Here is a 20,264-nt window from a genome sequence, read left to right as displayed (position 1 = left end):
TTTGAGAACGTGGAACTCACTCCAACATCTTTAATATGTTTCAAAACAAATGTGAAAAAAGAATATTTATTTATTTGTCCTCTTATTTATTATCTCTTAGAACTTTCGAACACGACAGCAAGGAATAAGGCCCCTTGGAACTTAGAGACTGTGCCAAACTATTTTTCTGCAAAGTCCCACTGACCTGCACCCAGACCACATCCCTCCTTAAGCCTCCAAACCAGATACTTATCCAAATTTTTCTTAATTGTCAAAATTGAGCCTGCATCTACCAATTCAGCTGGCAGCTCATTCCACTCTCCTACCACTCTGCATGAAGAAGTTCCCACAAAAGTTCCCTTTAAACTTTTCCCTTTTCACCTTTAACCCACATCCTCTAGTTTTTAAACTCACTTAATTTGATGGAAAATGTTTGCTTGCTTTGCTTTTACTTCTGTGCTCGAGGGAATAAAGTCCAAACCCTGTTCAACTTCCCCTTCAATTTGGTCTTCCAAGTCTTGGTAACATCTTTGTGAAAAACAAACTGAAATACCGGAGGAACTCAGTCGGTCTTTAAAGCGTCCATAAGAGACTAAGATATATAGCTGACGTTTTGGGCCTGAGCCCTTCTCCAAGCCCCAATTTTGCTTATTCCTTGAAGAAGGGGTCAGGCCCAAAATGTCAGCAACAAATGAATGCTGAAAGACCGGCTGAGTTCCTCCAGAATTTCTGTGTTGCTTTTACGACAATCATAGCATCTATAGACTTATGTGTTCTACTGAACATCTTTGTGAATATCCTTTGATTTCTTTCAATCTTATTGATATCCTTCCTAGGTGACCAAAACTGCACACAATACTGTTAATTTGGCCTCACCAATGTTTTGTACAACTTCATTGTAACATCTCAACTCTTGTACTCAATATTTAATTTATAAAGGCTAATGTGCAAAAAGCTCTCTTCATGACCTTATCTACCTGTGACCTACTTTCAGAGAATTATGTATCTGTATTCCCAGGTCCCTCTGTTCTATTGCTCGGTGTCCAATTGTTTACAATGTATGTACTACGTTGTTTTGTCTTTCCAAAGTGCAACACCTCACATTTATTTCATCTGTCCTTTGCAGCTCATTTTTACAGCAGGTCCAGATCCCTCCGCAAGCTTTGAAAGCCTTTCTCACTGTCCATTACACTTCCAATCTTTGTGTCATCTGCAAACTTGCCAATCCAATTGACCACATTATCATCCAGTTCACTGATATAGATGACAAACAATAGTGGGCCCAGCCCCAATCCTTGAGGCACACCACTCTCTGGCTTATTCTGTAAAGCCAGTGTTTAATCCAATTTACTACATCACCATGACCACCAAGTGACTGTACCTTCCTGACTAACTTTCCACGTGGAACCTTGTAAAATGGCTTACTGAAGTCCATACAGAAACATCTTCAGCCTTTCCTTCAACATTTCTTGTAACCTCCTTGAAAAACTCTACGCAGAGTGACATGGCTATCATAGTCCCAGCAACCCAGGTTCGAATCCGGCGCTTGTCTGTCAAGAGTTTGTACGTTCTCCACATGTTTATGTGGGTTTCCTACAGGTGCCCCGGTTTCCTCCCAGCCTTAAAAAATGTACAAGGATTATAGGTTAATTGGGGTACTTCGGCAGCATGGGCTCGTGGGCTGGAAGGGCCTATTACCATGAAGCATGTCTAAAAAATTTTTAAAAACATGTTGACTATCCATTACCAGTCCCTGTCTATCAAAATACATGAATATCTGCTCTTTTACAACATCTTTGAATAACTCATCCACCACTGATGTCAGGCTCACTAGCCTACGATTTCTCAGATTATTTTTAAAGCCTGTTTTTAAGCAACATGAGCTACGCTCAAATCCTCTGCTAGTTACCCATGGATAAGGACACGCTAAATATATTTGCCAGGGACTCTGCCATTTCTACTCTTGCCTCCTTCAAGGTCTGAGGGAATATTTTGCCAGGCTCTGGGGATTTATCCAACTTCATTTGCCTTAAAGCTGGAAGCACCTCCTCCTCTTTAATCTCAAAGGTTCCATGACCTCATTGGTTGTTTGCCTCACTTCCATAGACTATGCCATTTCCTGAGCAAATACATAGGCAAAACACCCACTAAAGATCTCCCCCACCTCTTCTGAATCCATACACAGCCATTCACTTTGATCTTCAAGAGGATCAATTTTGTCCCTGACTATCCTTTTGTTCTTAATACACCTGTAGAAGCCTTAGTATTTTTCCTAGCCTTGTCTTCATGTCTTCTTTTAGCCCTCCTTATTTCTTAAGTTTTTCTTGCATTTTTTTAATCCTCTTCAAGTGCCCCATTTGCTCTTTGTTGCCTCTTCCTGCTATACACCTTTCTCTACTTCTTAACTAAATCCCCAATATTCATTGAAAACCAAAATTCCCTATGCTTGTTAACTTGGCTTTTAATCCTGACAGGATCATACACACTCCGTACTCTCAAAATTTCTCCTTTGAATTGACACTGACTCAGTACATCCTTGCACGCTTTCTAGATCCTCTCTCATTTCCTCAAAATTGGCCTTTGGCCTTTCTCCAATTGAGAAGCTCAACCCAAGGCTCAGACCTCTCCCTCTCCATAATTATTTTTAAAATAATGGCATTACGATCAGCAGATCCAAAATGTTTCCCCACACACATCTCCATCACCTGTCTGGTCTCATTCCCTAATTGGAGACCCAGTATTATGCTCTCTCTAGTTGGTACCTCCACATATTGATTTGGAAAACTTTCCTGAACATGTTTGACAAACTCTAACCCATCCAGCCCTTTTACAGTCTGGGAGACCAAGTCAATATGCGGAAAGGTAAAGTCACCTGTTACCACAACTTCATGTTTCCTGCATCTGTCTATTTATCTGCACATTTGCTCCTCTAATTCTTGCTGATGCTCTATAATACAATCCCATTAACATGGTCATTGATTTCCCATTCCTCAACTCCACCCATATAGCCTCAGTAGACAAGCCCTTTGATCCATCCTGAGCACAGCTATAATATTTTCCCTGAGTAACGCCACTCCTTCCCCTTTCATTCACCCCCCCACCCCCCCTCCAAGTTCTATCACATCTAAAGCAACAGAAGCCCAGAACATTGAGCTGCCTGTCCTTCCCCTCCTGCAACCAAGTTTCACTAATGGTCATAATGTCATAATTCCATCTGCCTTTCCTAGAATACTCCTTGCATTGAAATAGACATACCCTAGAAAATTATTCCCACCTTTTCATCAAAATTTTGATTTTTTTCTTTGTATGCACATCTTTTTCCTGTCACCTGGCATATTGTGACAATTTAAATTATACTATTTATGATGTACCTTACATGCCTGTGTGGCTGATGCACGTATGAATTTCACTGCATCGGCTCATTTTACTTGTATGACAATTAACTTTCATTATTATTTATTCTCAATCCATGCTTGCCAAAAATCAATGGGTGATTTTACCAGAAGGGTAGGCAAAGGTGGGCAAAAGAAAGCTTATGTGGAGCAAAAGATTCTGCAGATATTAGATTGATCAATTTGTCAGTTTCTTCACAACCTGAAATGTGCTTTATTCACAAACACTAATGAATCGAGTGCATGTTCTCTCAAACTTGTGCATCACATGAGTTAAATATTTGTCTCCATTGACATGCTTTCTTTCCACACATCCCATGATGAAGCTCATCTCTGGGAACTTGTGTATATGATATGAAACCTCCATGCATGTTGCCATTGGCAAATCTCAGAGATGAGTGAAAATTCCCAACGGTTGTCAAACTATCCAGAAGGTTGTAAAAATGGTTTCCATCATGGGTAGCTGTTTTCCTGGTTGGTAGATGGAAACCTCTAGTACTAGAGTGCATCGGATGTCCCCCAAAGTTCCTCAACATGATTATCCAACTGCACGAAAACCAACAAGGTCGGGTCAGATACAGCAATGAGCTCTCTGAACCCTTCTCCACTAACAATGGCGTGAAGCAAGGCTGTGTTCTCGCACCAACCCTCTTTTCAATCTTCTTCAGCATGATGCTGAACCAAGCCATGAAAGACCCCAACAATGAAGACGCTGTTTACATCCGGTACCGCACGGATGGCAGTCTATTCAATCTGAGGCGCCTGCAAGCTCACACCAAGACACAAGAGAAACTTGTCCGTGAACTACTCTTTGCAGACGATGCCGCTTTAGTTGCCCATTCAGAGCCAGCTCTTCAGCGCTTGACGTCCTGCTTTGCGGAAACTGCCAAAATGTTTGGCCTGGAAGTCAGCCTGAAGAAGACTGAGGTCCTCCATCAGCCAGCTCCCCACCATGACTACCAGCCCCCCCACATCTCCATCGGGCACACAAAACTCAAAACGGTCAACCAGTTTACCTATCTCGGCTGCACCATTTCATCAGATGCAAGGATCGACAATGAGATAGACAACAGACTCGCCAAGGCAAATAGCGCCTTTGGAAGACTACACAAAAGAGTCTGGAAAAACAACCAACTGAAAAACCTCACAAAGATAAGCGTATACAGAGCCGTTGTCATACCCACACTCCTGTTCGGCTCCGAATCATGGGTCCTCTACCGGCACCACCTACGGCTCCTAGAACGCTTCCACCAGCGTTGTCTCCGCTCCATCCTCAACATCCATTGGAGCGCTTTCATCCCTAACGTCGAAGTACTCGAGATGGCAGAGGTCGACAGCATCGAGTCCACGCTGCTGAAGATCCAGCTGCGCTGGATGGGTCACGTCTCCAGAATGGAGGACCATCGCCTTCCCAAGATCGTGTTATATGGCGAGCTCTCCACTGGCCACCGTGACAGAGGTGCACCAAAGAAAAGGTACAAGGACTGCCTAAAGAAATCTCTTGGTGCCTGCCACATTGACCACCGCCAGTGGGCTGATAACGCCTCAAACCGTGCATCTTGGCGCCTCACAGTTTGGCGGGCAGCAACCTCCTTTGAAGAAGACCGCCGAGCCCACCTCACTGACAAAAGGCAAAGGAGGAAAAACCCAACACCCAACCCCAACCAACCAATTTTCCCCTGCAACCGCTGCAACCGTGTCTGCCTGTCCCGCATCGGACTTGTCAGCCACAAACGAGCCTGCAGCTGACGTGGACTTTTTACCCCCTCCATAAATCTTCATCCGCGAAGCCAAGCCAAAGAAAGATGGAAACCTATACCAGCCTTCTGTTCACCAACTCCGTGGCTGCATAGCAGCAAACCATTTAGCATTGGTGCACATTTGTGGGTAGCCCAATATAAAATCATGGGAAACACAGATAATGTGAATGGTCAAAGCCTTTTTCATGGGGCAGCGGACCCTCTACCTAGAGGGCATAGAGTTAAGATTTAAAAAGGGACCTGTAGGGCTACTTCTTCACACTGAGGGTGATGGGTACACGAAACGAGCTGCCAGTGGAAGGAGCTGCAGAGGTGGGTACAGTTGCGATGTTTAAAAGACATTTGAACAGGGATGTGATATGTGAGTGGAAAAGAATAAGTTTCAAAACCACAGTTTTAATCGTACCCGATCGACTCAATGTGCACAGTTTCATAACTACAAAGGAAATGGGCCGATTATAATTTTTCTCAAGCAAAATATTTCAGTAACCTTCATCCCCCCCCCCCCCCTGCCCCCATTTACATACCACCTTAAGTTAAGGTGGTATGTGAATGGGAAGGGAAGGTTGAGAATCACTGCTCTAGACCCAATTGTTACTGAAATATTTTGCTTGAGAAAAATTGTCTTTAGCCCATTTCCTTTGGAGTCATGAAACTGTGCACATAACAAGTCGATTAGGTTCAATTAAAACAGTGGTTTTCAAACTTTTTCTTTCCACCCACATACCACTTTAAGCAATCCCTTACTCATCATAGAACACCTATGGAATAGGGATTGCTTAAGGTGGTATGTAAGTGGAAAGAAAAACTTTGAAAACTACTGGTGTGGAGGAATGATGTAAATACAGGTAAATGAGATTGACTCAGACGGACAAATTTTTTGGAATGGATGAGGTGGATTGAAGGCCTCGTTTCAATGCTGTATAACTCCATAAATCTATTATGCAAAGAAGCTAACATGCAGACAAGGCATGGGGTGCAGGGAGGTGGGGGGTGGGGGGTATAACTCCATAAATCTATTATGCAAAGAAGCTAACATGCAGACAAGGCATGGGGTGCAGGGAGGTGGGGGGTGGGGGGTATAACTCCATAAATCTATTATGCAAAGAAGCTAACATGCAGACAAGGCATGGGGTGCAGGGAGGTGGGGGGTGGGGGGTATAACTCCATAAATCTATTATGCAAAGAAGCTAACATGCAGACAAGGCATGGGGTGCAGGGAGGTGGGGGGTGGGGGGTATAACTCCATAAATCTATTATGCAAAGAAGCTAACATGCAGACAAGGCATGGGGTGCAGGGAGGTGGGGGGTGGGGGAAAGAGAGACACAACATGGGAGTAACAATAAAAACATCACAACTGAAGTTCAACTGCAACATTTCCAGCATTCATACTTTTTCCAAGAAGGGCAAGTTTTGTTTTCCCAGCGACTGTTTGTCCCACCTACAACACCCCCCGCCTCACCGCCAACCTGCAACATCTTCCGTTCTTCTTTTCCTTTGTCTGCCTTTTTTCATCTATCACCTCCCCCCCCCCCACCCTGCATTCAACTCCAATGTTACCACTTCACTTCCTCATTATTGTTAACCCCTTCTCAGTCTGTCAATCTTCTGCAGACCCCATCTCACCCCTAGCCCTCACTCTATTGATCCTCTCCCTTCTCCACCCTGATGCAGGGTCCCGACCAGAAACATCAACAATTCCTCCCCTACCCCCATCCCTTGCCCTCAGAAGATGCTGCTCGACTTGGTTGAGTTCCGCCAGCAGTTTTTGCTCCAGATTCAACCATCTGGCAGTGCTGGATCTCTGGACAAAACATTAAGATCATCAAACAGAGTAAAATGGGCACCTGAGCATCAGTCAATATTAATTATACATTAATTCAAACTCACGTAAAGGTCTTTCACTTCTTCCTCTTCAGTTTAACACAAGAGAAATTACCGTAGTAAAATGTGAATGCCACATTGGTTACTCACCACCAGTTCGACCAAGGCCAACCTGCACAGCAGGCTGGAGGCTTTCCTTGTGGTTAAGCAAGTGGGGCATATGGTGGTAAATATTTGGCACTTGTAGGGCATTCCTGTTGGTCAAATCTTTCAAAATCTTTTTGGCATCATCTGAAAATGATTGATGAGAATATTCACTTAATTTTAAATCACAGCACAAGGCTCAGTCAAATCTGCTGCTTAGTGAAGGTTCTATTGCTTAAATAATAAAATAATGAAACATTCAATGGAAATAAATGAAAGTAAAGATCACAAACTGAAATAGAAGATTCCTATAACCTGAGCTAAATAGCATTAAAAATGATCAACATTCAGAGCACAATTTTTCTATATTGAGTCATAAATATGCAAGTGTCCAAGTAACGGATAGGATTTAATTTAATTAACATCATGTTTGGTGCAGACATTGCAGGCTGAAAAGGATGTGCTGTACTGCTCCATTAAATGTAAAAATATGCAAATATCATTCTCCTTGAATCAAACATCAAGAAAAAGAAGCACATTGTTGTCGATCAGGGGTGGGCAACTTACGGCCCGCAGGCCGGATCCAAATTGATCCAGCCTCCAGCCACAACCCAATGCAAAAGCCTTTCCCTGCGTCATTTCCCACCAGTGCACATACACAACGCAGCCAAGCAATGGGGCTCCAACTGTTCGGCAGGGGGATGAGCAGTAGGTGGATGGGCATGGGGCTGCCATGGCTTCAGTGCGCAACAACACAGGCTGTCCAAGCACAACTCTGGCGGCGCTGAAGAAATTTTCCTTGGAAAACCACAGCGAACCTGACGCGTACACCGTGACATGGATTTTGCACTTCATTCAGCACAAGTGGGCACATTTTGAGATGGAGAAAGCATGATAGGAAATGGATAAAGCCGCGCTGGAAGTAAGGGCGGGGGGGGGGGGGGGGCGACATTGAAAAGAAACTGCCCTGGTATACCCTGGCTTAACCCTTACCTCACAAGGGATCGATTGCTGAGGTAAAGCAAGTTTAAAAATGATTTTATGCAGAAGAAATGCAGGAGTATTTTTTTTTATTTTTATTATTGCAGTGGTTTAGTGGTGCACCACCATCTTGAGTTTAAAGATGGCGTCTCCTTGTTACATCATTAGACAAGAGACCCCAGGCAAGAAATAATTGAAATTACTATCTCTTTTTAGCATGAGTGCAACCCACCATTCAATGACTGACACACCATCCGGCCCACACATGGTAAAAAGTTGCCCACCACTGGTTGCAATTGTATCTATTGTTCATTCTGACGCTGTAACTTCAATGGCAGCACTAATAACTTTTAGTTAAAACGTTCTGGGATGCAAGGAGTATTTCTTGGATATTAAATAAAAACAGCATCTTCTCTTTGAATGAGACAAATGATGCACCACTGCATTATTTTGAAAAACGGAGACATTTTATTGTAGACTGTGGGTGCCAAATTTTCCAAGGCCCCCCCCCGCCCCCCCCCACCAAGAGGTTATGACAAGGTGGCTGTGGATTCTTTGGGAAGAAACTAGAATTAGAGGCCTCTATTTAAAAATAAGGCAGATGAGGTGGAGCTTCACCACCCCCCCCCCCCCCCACTCAGAGGGTCATCAGATTTTGCAACTTTCTTCCTCAAACAATCTATAAATACCAATAAAACTGGCTTCGAGAGATTGTTTGTGATTGTTGATTACGTGGATTGGCAAAGGTTACAGATGAATCAAGCATGATCTTTTTGAATGGCCGTCTCCTATTCTTAATTTGTATATTTGGATGTTCAACCACACTTTAATACACCAGGCCACACTGAAAGGGATGTGACAGGCATTCTGTAAAGTTAAATCTTTCCCTTTTTTGAGGACTAAAATGATAAACTCTCCAAATTCCAATTTTTTTAAAGCCACATGTGAATTAACTCAGGACCCAGTAAGTCTGTAGCATTCCTAGTCCTCTTCGTGCACTCAGAGTCTGAGGAGCTCAAAGACAATTTGGATCATCTTCACTTCCATTCAAGGTACTATTACACTGCAGCCAATTAAAATGTAAGCCAGGCCACCAAATGATTCTCCCTGAAGCAAAAACTGAAAGGGAACAGTCTTGCACATTTATCACATTTGCTCAAAATTAAGGTCTTATGAAATTGGCCTCCCCTCATTTTGCAAGCAGAACTTTACCCATTCCCTACCCTGTTCCTGAACTCTGTGTCTCTCTGATTTTCACATTCCTCATCTTATCAATGAGACTTTCTTCCTGCTCCCTTGACTCTTCACACTGAACCCGTGACCACGTAACAACTAACAAACGGTGTCCTGTGAATTATTGGCAGGAGAAAGAGTCTCTCTTTCTGCTCAGATTAGTCCAACGCAGAGGAGCACAAAGCAGTTCATTGCTGAACTCTTACGATGCCGAAAAATCAAATGGCAAGCAGGTGCTCTGACACACTTCAGGCAGTCAAGGAATCACCTAAACAGGGGCTATGGAATTAGTCTTTCAATGCTGGGCAATACATTATGTGTAGGATTAGAGGAATTAGAAATATTCAAGCCAATTTTAAAACTATGACTAAAGCACCACATTGAAGCCTCTTAATACAATCAGTTTGAATCATCAAGCTTTTAATGACAGCAGTGTATCTTAAGCAATTTTGCTTTCATTCTGTTTGGATTGGGCCAAATGTAACACCTTATTTCTCTCTGGCAGATTAAAAACACACAAATGTGATTTGCATATCAAATAGGAATTACCTGAAAAATTGTTCATAACTTCTTTGCTGCCATTTGATGAAGCAACTATCCGTTTGAACTGCTCCAGGACAGCATTCAGCTCAGATGAACGCTGCAGAGTTCGATGTTCAGCCACTCGAAGACGCTCTCTCAATGCATGGAACTCGTGCTGATAGGCATTTAGCTTTTCTGTGAACCAATAGAAAGGAATCATTGGTGATAAGTGTCTTTCGCAAATGTCTTCGAGCTTATTACAGTTATTGAATTTCATGAAACATTGACACCTCCAAAAGGTGGAGAAGGTGGAAAATCACATGATATGGTGCGAGAGTGAGAACTAAGACTCAACATGGACAAGAAGGAGATGATTGTGGACTTCAGGAGGGCCAGGAATGTCCACCCTCCACTACACATCAACAAATCTGTAGTTCACTTAACTAATGACCTATCATGGACACACATCTCCTCACTTGTCAGGAAGGAGCAATAGTAACTGCATTTCCTGAGAAGACTGAAGTGGGCAAGGCTAGTAGCCACCATTATGTCAACCTTCTATCGAGAGCATCCTGGCCGGCTGCAACACAGTGTGTGTACGGTTGCTGCAGAGAAGTGGATTGGACGTGAATCCACACAAACATAAGAGCAGCCGAGAGGATCACTGGAATCTCCCTTCCCCCCCACATCGGCGTTGTCTGCGGATTTCGACAAAATCATTGAGGACCCCTCCCCTTCCACCATGTACGACCAAAGAAACTGCTCACATTAACCTTCTGACACTCTCATATTTACGAAACTATATTTATTTATTTGTATATATGAATACGTGTCCTCCATGTGCATTGATTGTCAGTCTGCGTGTTATGTCTGGTGGTGTGTCTGCGTGTTTTGCACCGAGTACTGCAGACGCTCTTTCGACAGGTTGTACTTGTACAATCAGATGACAATACTTGACTTGAGGTGAACAGAGTTACATACTGATTAGATGCTATTTGTTTTCCTTAAGTGTCAGATATCCGAACAGAATAAATAATTGTGGCGCTGTTAGCCAGAATCAGACACAAACAAGGCAAAGACTGTGTAGCTGCAGTAACTCTGAGTGAGACTTCAGGAGGCCAGCGCAGGCTTATATCCCAGAGGATGATTGACACCCGACCGGCTGGGGCTTGATCCATTCAGGCCGACTGATTGACAGCCGGCCAGGTGTTGTCCTGTCCCCTTACACTCCTGCAGGTACAGAGGTTGCTCCCTGCAGTAGGCCGGCGGTATACTCCTGCAGGTACAGTGGTTGACCCCTGCAGTAGGCCGGTGGTGTACCACCACAATAATATAAGGTAACATTTTTACAATGTTACCAGGAGCTACCTTCAAGACTGCTGTAATAAACTTCTTGATCCCATTCAGTTCTACAACACAGATAAAGGTCCTTCGGCTCAACATGGGCATGCTGACTAAGTTCGTCCAATTTACCCATGTTTGGCCTGAATCCCTTGAATCTACTTTCTATGTACATACCTTTAATACATTTTAAAGGTTAAAATTTCTCCACTCCTCTACCATTTTCCTCACTCCAAATAATCAAAACCCTCTGTGTGAAGAAGGTGCCCCTCCGGTCCCCTATTAATCATTTGCTTATCACCTTAAAAAAAAATCCTCTCTAATTTTAGATTTCCCTACCCTGAGGAAAAGGGTATTTACCTTTTCTATGCTCCTCATTATCTTATAAACCCTCACCTCTCCATTTGCCTTCCTATTCTCCAGAAAGAAAAGTCCCAGTCTCCTCTTATAATTCACGTCTGCCTCTCCCAGAAACATTCTGTGAATCTTTTCTGTGTCCTCTCCAGCTTAATGGGTGACCAGAACTCTGCACAGTACCCCACCAATTTCCAGATAGATGGGTTTGTTAGTCCAATCTCAAACCTCTGCTGCCTTGTGACTATACCCACTTATGGAAAAGCTTTTGGGAGTAAACCCCAAGGAAAAATCCATGGTTAGAGTCCTGAAGGCAGCTGACTGCTGTATTCAGCACCAACTCAGCAACTCCTGCAATGCTACTGGCACCTATGGCACCTTTGGACCTCTCTAGCATTGGGTGGGGGATGTCCCATGCATGGATAACAAACGGATCTTCATATCAACTTTGCCCTGGCTTGCACCCTGGAGCAGTCACTCCAGCTTCGCTTTAGAGTCGGACAAACACGGGAAGCAGCAGTTACTGGTTACAAGTCATAATGCTTGGTGGCCAAGGACGGTGGGAGAGGCCATTGCATTTCACTGGTCAGGTACTGCCTGCCTTAAGCTGGGCAGCCCCCATGTCCCGCCATAGTCAGTCTTCCTCATTGGGTGCATGGGAATAATGGATCATTCCACGAAGGCCTGCTGAAACTACTGCAAACAAAACCAATAAGACAATACTCCACCAACATCTTAAATGGTTGTCAAATGAGACCCTTGCCACAGTTCTCAATGCCCTGACCAATGAAGGCAAACATTTTCTTCACCATCCCTGGCTACTTGCAATGTCATCCCACATCCTGCTGTTACATAGAACTCATATTCAAAGGTGTGGCACCACCTTTCCATGTCAATGGTCTCTGGAGATTCCAAGAGTTCAATTACTCTTCAGATAGTCCTCCCAAACTGCCCACCCTACAATCCCTGGACAGGTCTAATATTGGCCCCTTGTGCACCCATGTCATTCACAGCCCGCTCATTCACTCCTTTCTTCTATTTTAAAATGCTCCATAAACCCTGCAGATCTCTATTTAATGATCCTCCAATAAAGGCTTCATAATATCTTGTTGCAACAAAAACAGTCAAAAATCAATTGGACTTTCTTTAACAAATTCCCAAGAGGATCCTGGGAATTATGGACCAGTGAGTCTTATGAAAGTGGTGGGCAGTTAAGGAGGCGTGTGGTATGCTAGCCTTCATTAGTTGGTTAATGAGTTCAAGAACTGTGAGGTAATGTTGCAAATCTATAAAACACTGGTTAGACCACAATTGGAATATTGTGTTCAGTGCTAGTTACCTTAGGAAGGATGTGGAAGCTTTGGAGAGGGTGCAAAGGAGATTTACCAGGATGTTGCCCGGATTGGAGAAAACATCACATGGGGCGAACAGAGCTTGGGACTTTCTCTTTGAAGCGAAGAAGCCTGACAGGTGACGATGCAGGTCTACAAAATTTTGAGAGGCATAGATAGGGTGGACAGCCTGGAATGGGAGTGGCAAATATCAGAGGACATCTGTTTAAGTCAGTGGTTCTCAGCTTATTTTCCCCACTCACATACCACCTTAAGTAATCCTTTACTAACCACAGAGTACCTATGGCATCGGTGCTCTGTGTTTAGTAAGGGATCACTGAAGGCGATATGTAAGTGGAGAAAAAAAGGTTGTGAATTACTGTTTAAGGTGAAGGGAGGAAAGTTTAGAAGAGATGTCAGGGGTATGCTTTATTTTTATATACCGAGTGTTGTGGGTGCCAGGAATGGTGGTGGAGGCTGGTACAATAGGGACATTTAAAAGACTCATAGACAGCCACGTTGAAGCAAGAAAAAGAGATGGTTATGGGTGTGAGATAGGGAAGGTGTAGACTGTTGAATAGGTTTAAAAACATAGGTCAGTTATTTTGTGTAGTTTTCTGATGTAATATTGTAATCATACTATTTTAATTTTTTTTAAATTTTTCTTTAAATATAATTCTCTATTGTATTCATGTTATAAAATTTTAAATGGGGGGGTTATTTTGTGTAGTTTTCTGATGTAATATTGTAATCATACTATTTTAATTTTTAAAAAATTTTTCTTTAAATGTAATTCTCTATTGTATTCATGTTATAAAATTTTAAATAAAGTCTTCAAAAAAAACCATAGGTCAGCACAACAGTGTAGGCCGAAAGGCCTGTACCGTTCTATGTTCTAAGTGGATGTGCACAAATCAAACTTAATGAGACATTTGGATAGATTTTTAATTACTTGATCTGAAAGCCTTTACAGATACTTCAAACAGTGTGATGTAGAAAACAAAAACGGTGTAAAAGTTGATTGCAAGACTCGATTTTAAGAATAACTACATTATGCTGCAGACTACGGATGCTGCTTGGGATCATTCTTGGAATTTCATCATGATTTAGGTTACTTTATAGAACTATTTCCTAAGTCAATTGAGCATTTACTTAACATTTAAAACCTTGAATTTTAATACTGTTTTGTAACAAAATGTTTTTGTTATAAATATCTTTGCCTTCTAGAAGGGCAGCACGGTTGACATAGCAATCAGCGCGGTGTCTTTACAGCACCAATGATCGAGTCAGGACCAGAGTTCGAATTCCGCGCTGTCTGTAAGGAGTTTGTACATTCTCCCTTTGCATGGGTTTTCCTCGGGGGATAGGTGGGAGTTCCAGTTTCCTCCCACCATTCAAAACATACTGGGGTGTAAATTGGGCAGCCGGACTCCTAGGCTGAAATGACCTGTTACCGTGGTGTATGACTGAGTTTAAAAAAAACATTTTTCTCATTTTTTAAAAAAATCATTAGAATGATAAATAATCTGCATTTTACCAAAGGCATGATGATTGACTCGCATTCGGTTTTATTTATAATATTTAAATCTGAGAGTGCAGATTGTGGGTATATTGAATGTTTGTGAAATGAAGGGGGTCCTTTCAATCTGCACAGGACAAAATAACGCAGCAAAGTTCAACAATAAGAACATAAGAAATTGGAGCAGGCTATTTGGCTCGTTGAGCCTGCTCTACTGTTGAATAAAATTATGGCTGCTCTGGCTGTGCACTCAGTTCCACCTACCTGCCTTTTCCCCTAACCCTACGTCCCGCTACAATGCAAATATCTATCCTCTGATAAGGCACCCTCTGTTACTTTCTTAGCACCGATTCACTATTTTGTTGGGAAAGCAGTTCCTTCTCATCTCTGTCCTAAATCTTCTCCTTGGACTTCTGGGGCAATGTTCCATAGTTCTCATCTCACCTACCAGTGGAAGCAACTTATCTCTCCCATTCATAATTTTGTATTTCTATCAGATCCCCTCTCATTCTTCTGAATTCCAGTGAGTCATGTCCCAGACGACTCCGATCTCTCCTCATAGGCTAACCGCTTAATCTCTGCAATGCACCTGGAGAACCTCCTCCACACTGCCTGCAAAGGCAGTTCATCTTTTCTTCAGCAAGATGACCAGAACTGCATGCAGCTCCTCACCAATACTCTGTACAGTTGCAGCATAACCTCCCTGCTCTTAAATTCAATCCCTCTAGCAATTCAGGACAACCTTCTTTTTACCATAAATACTGGTCCTATCACGTTACTGGGTTTATTAAATTATTGTATGCAAGAAAAGCTTATTATAATGGATGCTAAATGCTGATATAACAGAAACATAATCACACTGTCACCACATGGTGTATAATATGTGTGCCAAGACCAGTTCCACACAGGAGCATTAACCATTAATCCTATTTAATAAAAGTCTAGGATAGTTGTCGCCTTCAAATTCCCTTTTGTATACGATTATCACCCAGATTTCATTCCAGTGATCCTGTTAAAATATTTTATATCCAAACTTCAGTTTATATCACCGGGTCTAATCCTCGGCACATGTCTCCATGAAATCAGGGAGCATTCCTTTATGTCCCTCACAGGTCTTTTCACAAACAAACCCCTACCCCATTTAAAATTGATAGATCCTATTTTTGCCAATATCAGTTTTCCCAGAAATAAAACATTTCTACTATGTGGCGTTGGTCTGGATATATATATATAAACATATCTCTCTCCCCCCCCCACCGCCCCACCTTTCTCCCTAATATATTCAAGGAGATGTCCAACATTTTAGGGAGATATTATATAATCCTGAGATGCAAATATATTTTACATCATGGTTTGGAGCCATTCTTAGATTAAAAGGATCATTGTAATTTGAAGTCGTAGGATGGCTGGCACTGACTTCTACACTATCCTTCATTCAGATTCTTGATGATCTTCTGTAGAACTGTGCCCTTTTCTGCTCTGCTTGGATTTCATGTCAGTTACAGGAAGAGATTCAGTGATCAGGTTCACGTGGAGATTCACATCTGTCTCTGTGGAACTCTCATTGTGTGCTTCATTCTGCTTTGTTACCCTGGATAACACATCAGCCAACACAATAAATTTCCCTGGTGCGTACACCAATTCAAAGTCATAACATTGTAGTTTCGTCATCAGTCTTTGGATTCTTGACGGCATTTCACTGAGATTTTTCTTGCTTAGTGCTATTGATGGCTTGAGGTCTGTCCCTGCCACTAATGCTGGCAGACCATACGCATAACTGTGGAATTTCTCAAGTCCATAGACCAGACCTAGACATTCTTTCTTGATCTGTGCATATCGACATTCAAATGTTATCATCGCCCTTGATGTACATGCTATTGACCTCCAAACGTCTCCCACAGCCTGGAGTAATATGGCACAATTCCATCTTTTGAATCATCTGTAGATATTTTTGTCCTTCTGGATGCATCAAAGAACATCAAAAGTACTAGTTCTGTAGTCAGAATGGTCTTCAGTTGTCCCCATTCTTCCTCGTGGTTGTCTGTCCCCTTGAATTCACATTTGTCCTGAGGTTTGGTATGAATTTACCAATGAAATTGGTAATTCCCAGCACTCTCAATATGCCTTTTTTGTCAAAGGGTCTGGATATATCTAAGATTACTTTCACCTTGCTCTTGTCTGGCTCCACACCTGCCTCTGACAGCTCATCTCCCAGAAAGGAGATTTCCTTCACACCAAACTGACATTTTTCTCTGTTTAACTTTATTCCATACTTCTGGATGTGTTGCAGCATTTTGATCAGCATCTGGTGTTGTTTTTGTGTGGATCTCCATAGGATCATGTCATCCATGTACACATGTACCCCATTTATGCCTTCTATGACATGCTCCATTGTCCTGTGGAACACTTCCAGACCTGAAGAAATTCCAAAAGGCATCCTAAGACAGGAGTATCAGCCAAACAGTGTATTAATTACATAGTATTTTGTGCTATCTTCAATACAGTTTTATTTGCCAGAAGCCTGGGGATGCATCCAATTTAGTGAAAATCTTTGCACCGTCATCTCACTTGTAATTTCATCCCTGGTTGGAATCTGATAACATTCCCTCTTTATATTGACATTCAGGTCTTTCAGGTCCATGCATACACATAGGCCACCGTTATTCTTTTGGACGCATCCCATTGAATTCACTCATTCTGTGGGCAACTCCACATTCCTTATGACCCCTAGTCATTCAGTTGAGTTCCTGCTTGAGCTTTTCTTTTAATGGCACTGGAATCCACCTTGGGGCATCCACTATTGGCTGTGCATCCTCCTTTAACTGTATCTTATAATGGTAGAACTCCAAACACCTTGAAGATAACTGGAAATTAATCCAGTATTTCCTCTATGACGTTCTGGGCATTGTCGATGTGGTACACCCTCTTGGCTTATGTTTTCACATGCTTTGTTACCAAGCAGTGATTCATGTCTACATGGGACTACTGCAAACCCAAAATGGTGCTCTTTATCTTTAACTTTCACCTTGAGTTTACATGTACTTTTTGTGTTGATGCTCTGTCTGTTGTATGATTTGACCTGTACAGGATTTGCAGGAATGTATAGCTTTATCTTCATTGCCCTGATGCCACGGTCATAGATCAAATTAACCTTTGCCCGTGTCCAGCTGGAAAGGAATATTTGTTCCATTTGCATGCAATGACACAGTCACTTATCCTGTTTGACTCTGTTCACACTTGGTTCTTCAGTGTCTGTTGGTAGAATTTTTCTGCACTAACATGCCCATGAAGAGTGTATCACTGAGAACAGTTTCTACTATTGTGTGTACAGTGTGGACGTTTTCACTTCTGCTTTTTTCCCCTTTGGAAAAACATTGCTTTGCATAATAATTCTGCCCTTTGCACTTATTACTAACTTTTCTATAGGCTGGGCCTTGTTTTGGTGCATTTTGAGAGCCACACTGTTTGCAAATGAATGTCTCTCCTTTTTTGTTGTTTCCTTTGTCTCATTTTTTGTTTGTGTTTGTGTAGACACATGCTGTGCCTATCTATGCCTTCATTTTCACTCGCTTTTACACTCTCAATGAACTTTTTTGTGTGCCTCAGTGCTAATTCACTGGCGTGGGAATCTTCGCAGCTCCAGCTAAGGGAAACTCTCTCTCACTTTCTTATCAATAATCCCAAACACAATTTGATCACAGATTATTGAATCTTACAGCAATCCAAAATTGCATGTTCTTGCTTTTAATTTCAAGTCCAGTTCAAAAAAAAGTATTAAAGCTCTCTCCCTGCAGCTGCATGCACAAAACACATACCACTTGAATATTTCATTTTTCTTTGGTGAACAGCATTCATGAAACATCTTGATAACCTTGTCGAACTTTCCCTGGTCTTCTGCCTCAGCAAATACAAAAGTATTAAAAAAAACTCTAGTGCTTGAGGTCCCACCACAGTAAGTACCAGCACAATCTGTCATGAATCATGTCTGCTATCGAGTCCAATGGCTTGCAGGTACAGCGTGAATCTTTGTTTGAACAACCTCCACTTATGGTCAACATTTCCAATCCAATTTACTGCATCAGGGACTTTCACACTTTCCATTTTCTGCCTCTATCATCTGATCCTCACTCTGCACATACCTGGTGCTTCTTCCACTCCTGGTATGCCCTCTCCTGGTGATTCCTTCACTCCAGGTACTACGTGATGTTTCTTTTATTGTAATAAAGAAACTTGAGCTCTTTTAAAACAACTATACTTTTTGAGCTAAAGTACATTCATGACTGTATGAAGGTATCCATCTTGAATCCAACCGAGCTCCAACAAATTAGTCTCTGACTCCCTCCAGTGGTTAGGAGGATCACTAGCACTCTGTCATGATAGTAGCCACAAGGGGCTTCAGAGGACTGGTGCAGGGCACCAGAAAACAGGGAGAACACCTCCCCATCCCCCATTTGAGAATGAGAAGCAGAGATGACCCATTGGAGAGCGACCATAGTGAGGGGTTCTGCCTTTTACCAATGAGGGAGGCAGGCTGTTGGCAACTCAAGATGAGGAATCCATGCAGGCTGCGGACTGGCGGGAACTGCAGTCAAGTGATTCACACCAGGCAGCCGACTGCTGGAAACTGTCTGAATGGGCACCAGGTATTGGAACCAGGATGCGAGAGGATTCCTGGTCTTGTCGGAGGTTTAGGTCTAGAACTCAGGCAGCTGACGATTTAGACTGGACTTTGTGTGGCTGCAGGAGCGCTGGAGGTGAATCCATGGACACCCGGGGACTCTCTTTTGCTTCTCTTTCTGTGACTGTAAGAGGCACTTCAGGCAATTTATGCCAATGGCAAATCTGTCCATCTTATGGCAGGCAAAACCAAATCTTGTGTAATATTGCATAGTTTTTATCACATGACAATAAAGGAATTTGAATCTTCAGAGCATTGTGTTAACCATGCTGTAAATCAGTATAATTTTTTTTGTGTACAACTGAAAATCTGCTTGATTGCACTTTTTCATTTTATATGTGTTGCATGGGACTTGTGCAGAGTGAGAGGGCTTTCTTCTTTGGCTTGGCTTCGCGGACGAAGATTTATGGAGGGGGTAAAAGTCCACGTCAGCTGCAGGCTCGTTTGTGGCTGACAAGTCCGATGCGGGACAGGCAGACACGGTTGCAGCGGCTGCAGGGGAAAATTGGTTGGTTGGGGTTGGGTGTTGGGTTTTTCCTCCTTTGCCTTTTGTCAGTGAGGTGGGCTCTGCGGTCTTCTTCAAAGGAGGTTGCTGCCCGCCAAACTGTGAGGCGCCAAGATGCACGGTTTGAGGCGATATCAGCCCACTGGCGGTGGTCAATGTGGCAGGCACCAAGAGATTTCTTTAGGCAGTCCTTGTACCTCTTCTTTGGTGCACCTCTGTCACGGTGGCCAGTGGAGAGCTCGCCATATAACCCGATCTTGGGAAGGCAATGGTCCTCCATTCTGGAGACGTGACCCACCCAGCGCAGCTGGATCTTCAGCAGCGTGGACTCGATGCTGTCGGCCTCTGCCATCTCGAGTACTTCGACGTTAGGGATGAAAGCGCTCCAATGGATGTTGAGGATGGAGCGGAGACAACGCTGGTGGACTGCATCAGTTAATGCCCAGATAAAATAATACCCTCTACCACCTCTCCTTCCTGTGGTCTACTGATAAACCTGGGCTGCATCACATTCATTAATCTCCACAGGAGTCAGCATTGTAGAACCCACCCCCAGGGACTTGATCCAGATATTTACAACTAGAAGGAAGTAAAGATGAATTGCTGCTGTCTGAGAAACACAGCATCCTTTGGGTTCGACAGCTCTGGCACCTTTAATCTAGGGCAAGGCCATCAAAGCAGGAACAACCGTTAGCTTTTA

General features: G+C 42.9%; 1 protein-coding gene across 5 annotated transcripts in view; it reads right to left on the bottom strand.

Moving 5' to 3' along the window:
• mgat4a (alpha-1,3-mannosyl-glycoprotein 4-beta-N-acetylglucosaminyltransferase A) overlaps positions 1 to 20,264 on the bottom strand; it is a 282,181-nt gene that overhangs the window by 120,787 nt on the left and 141,130 nt on the right. For 3 of the 5 annotated variants that reach the window (XM_069891861.1, XM_069891863.1, XM_069891865.1), the window contains exons 2-3: positions 9,864 to 10,033; positions 7,107 to 7,247 (exon numbers count right to left, since the gene is read on the bottom strand). In XM_069891861.1, the coding sequence (XP_069747962.1) occupies positions 7,107 to 7,247; positions 9,864 to 10,033 (311 nt within the window). The remainder of the gene's footprint in view (positions 1 to 7,106; positions 7,248 to 9,863; positions 10,034 to 20,264) is intronic. The other 2 variants (XM_069891864.1, XM_069891862.1) reach the window with 1 other exon arrangement.

Source organism: Narcine bancroftii, chromosome 7 (genome assembly GCF_036971445.1).
Source record: "Narcine bancroftii isolate sNarBan1 chromosome 7, sNarBan1.hap1, whole genome shotgun sequence".
Taxonomy (NCBI): Eukaryota; Metazoa; Chordata; class Chondrichthyes; order Torpediniformes; family Narcinidae; genus Narcine; species Narcine bancroftii.
This window is presented reverse-complemented; position numbering and strand designations above follow the sequence as displayed.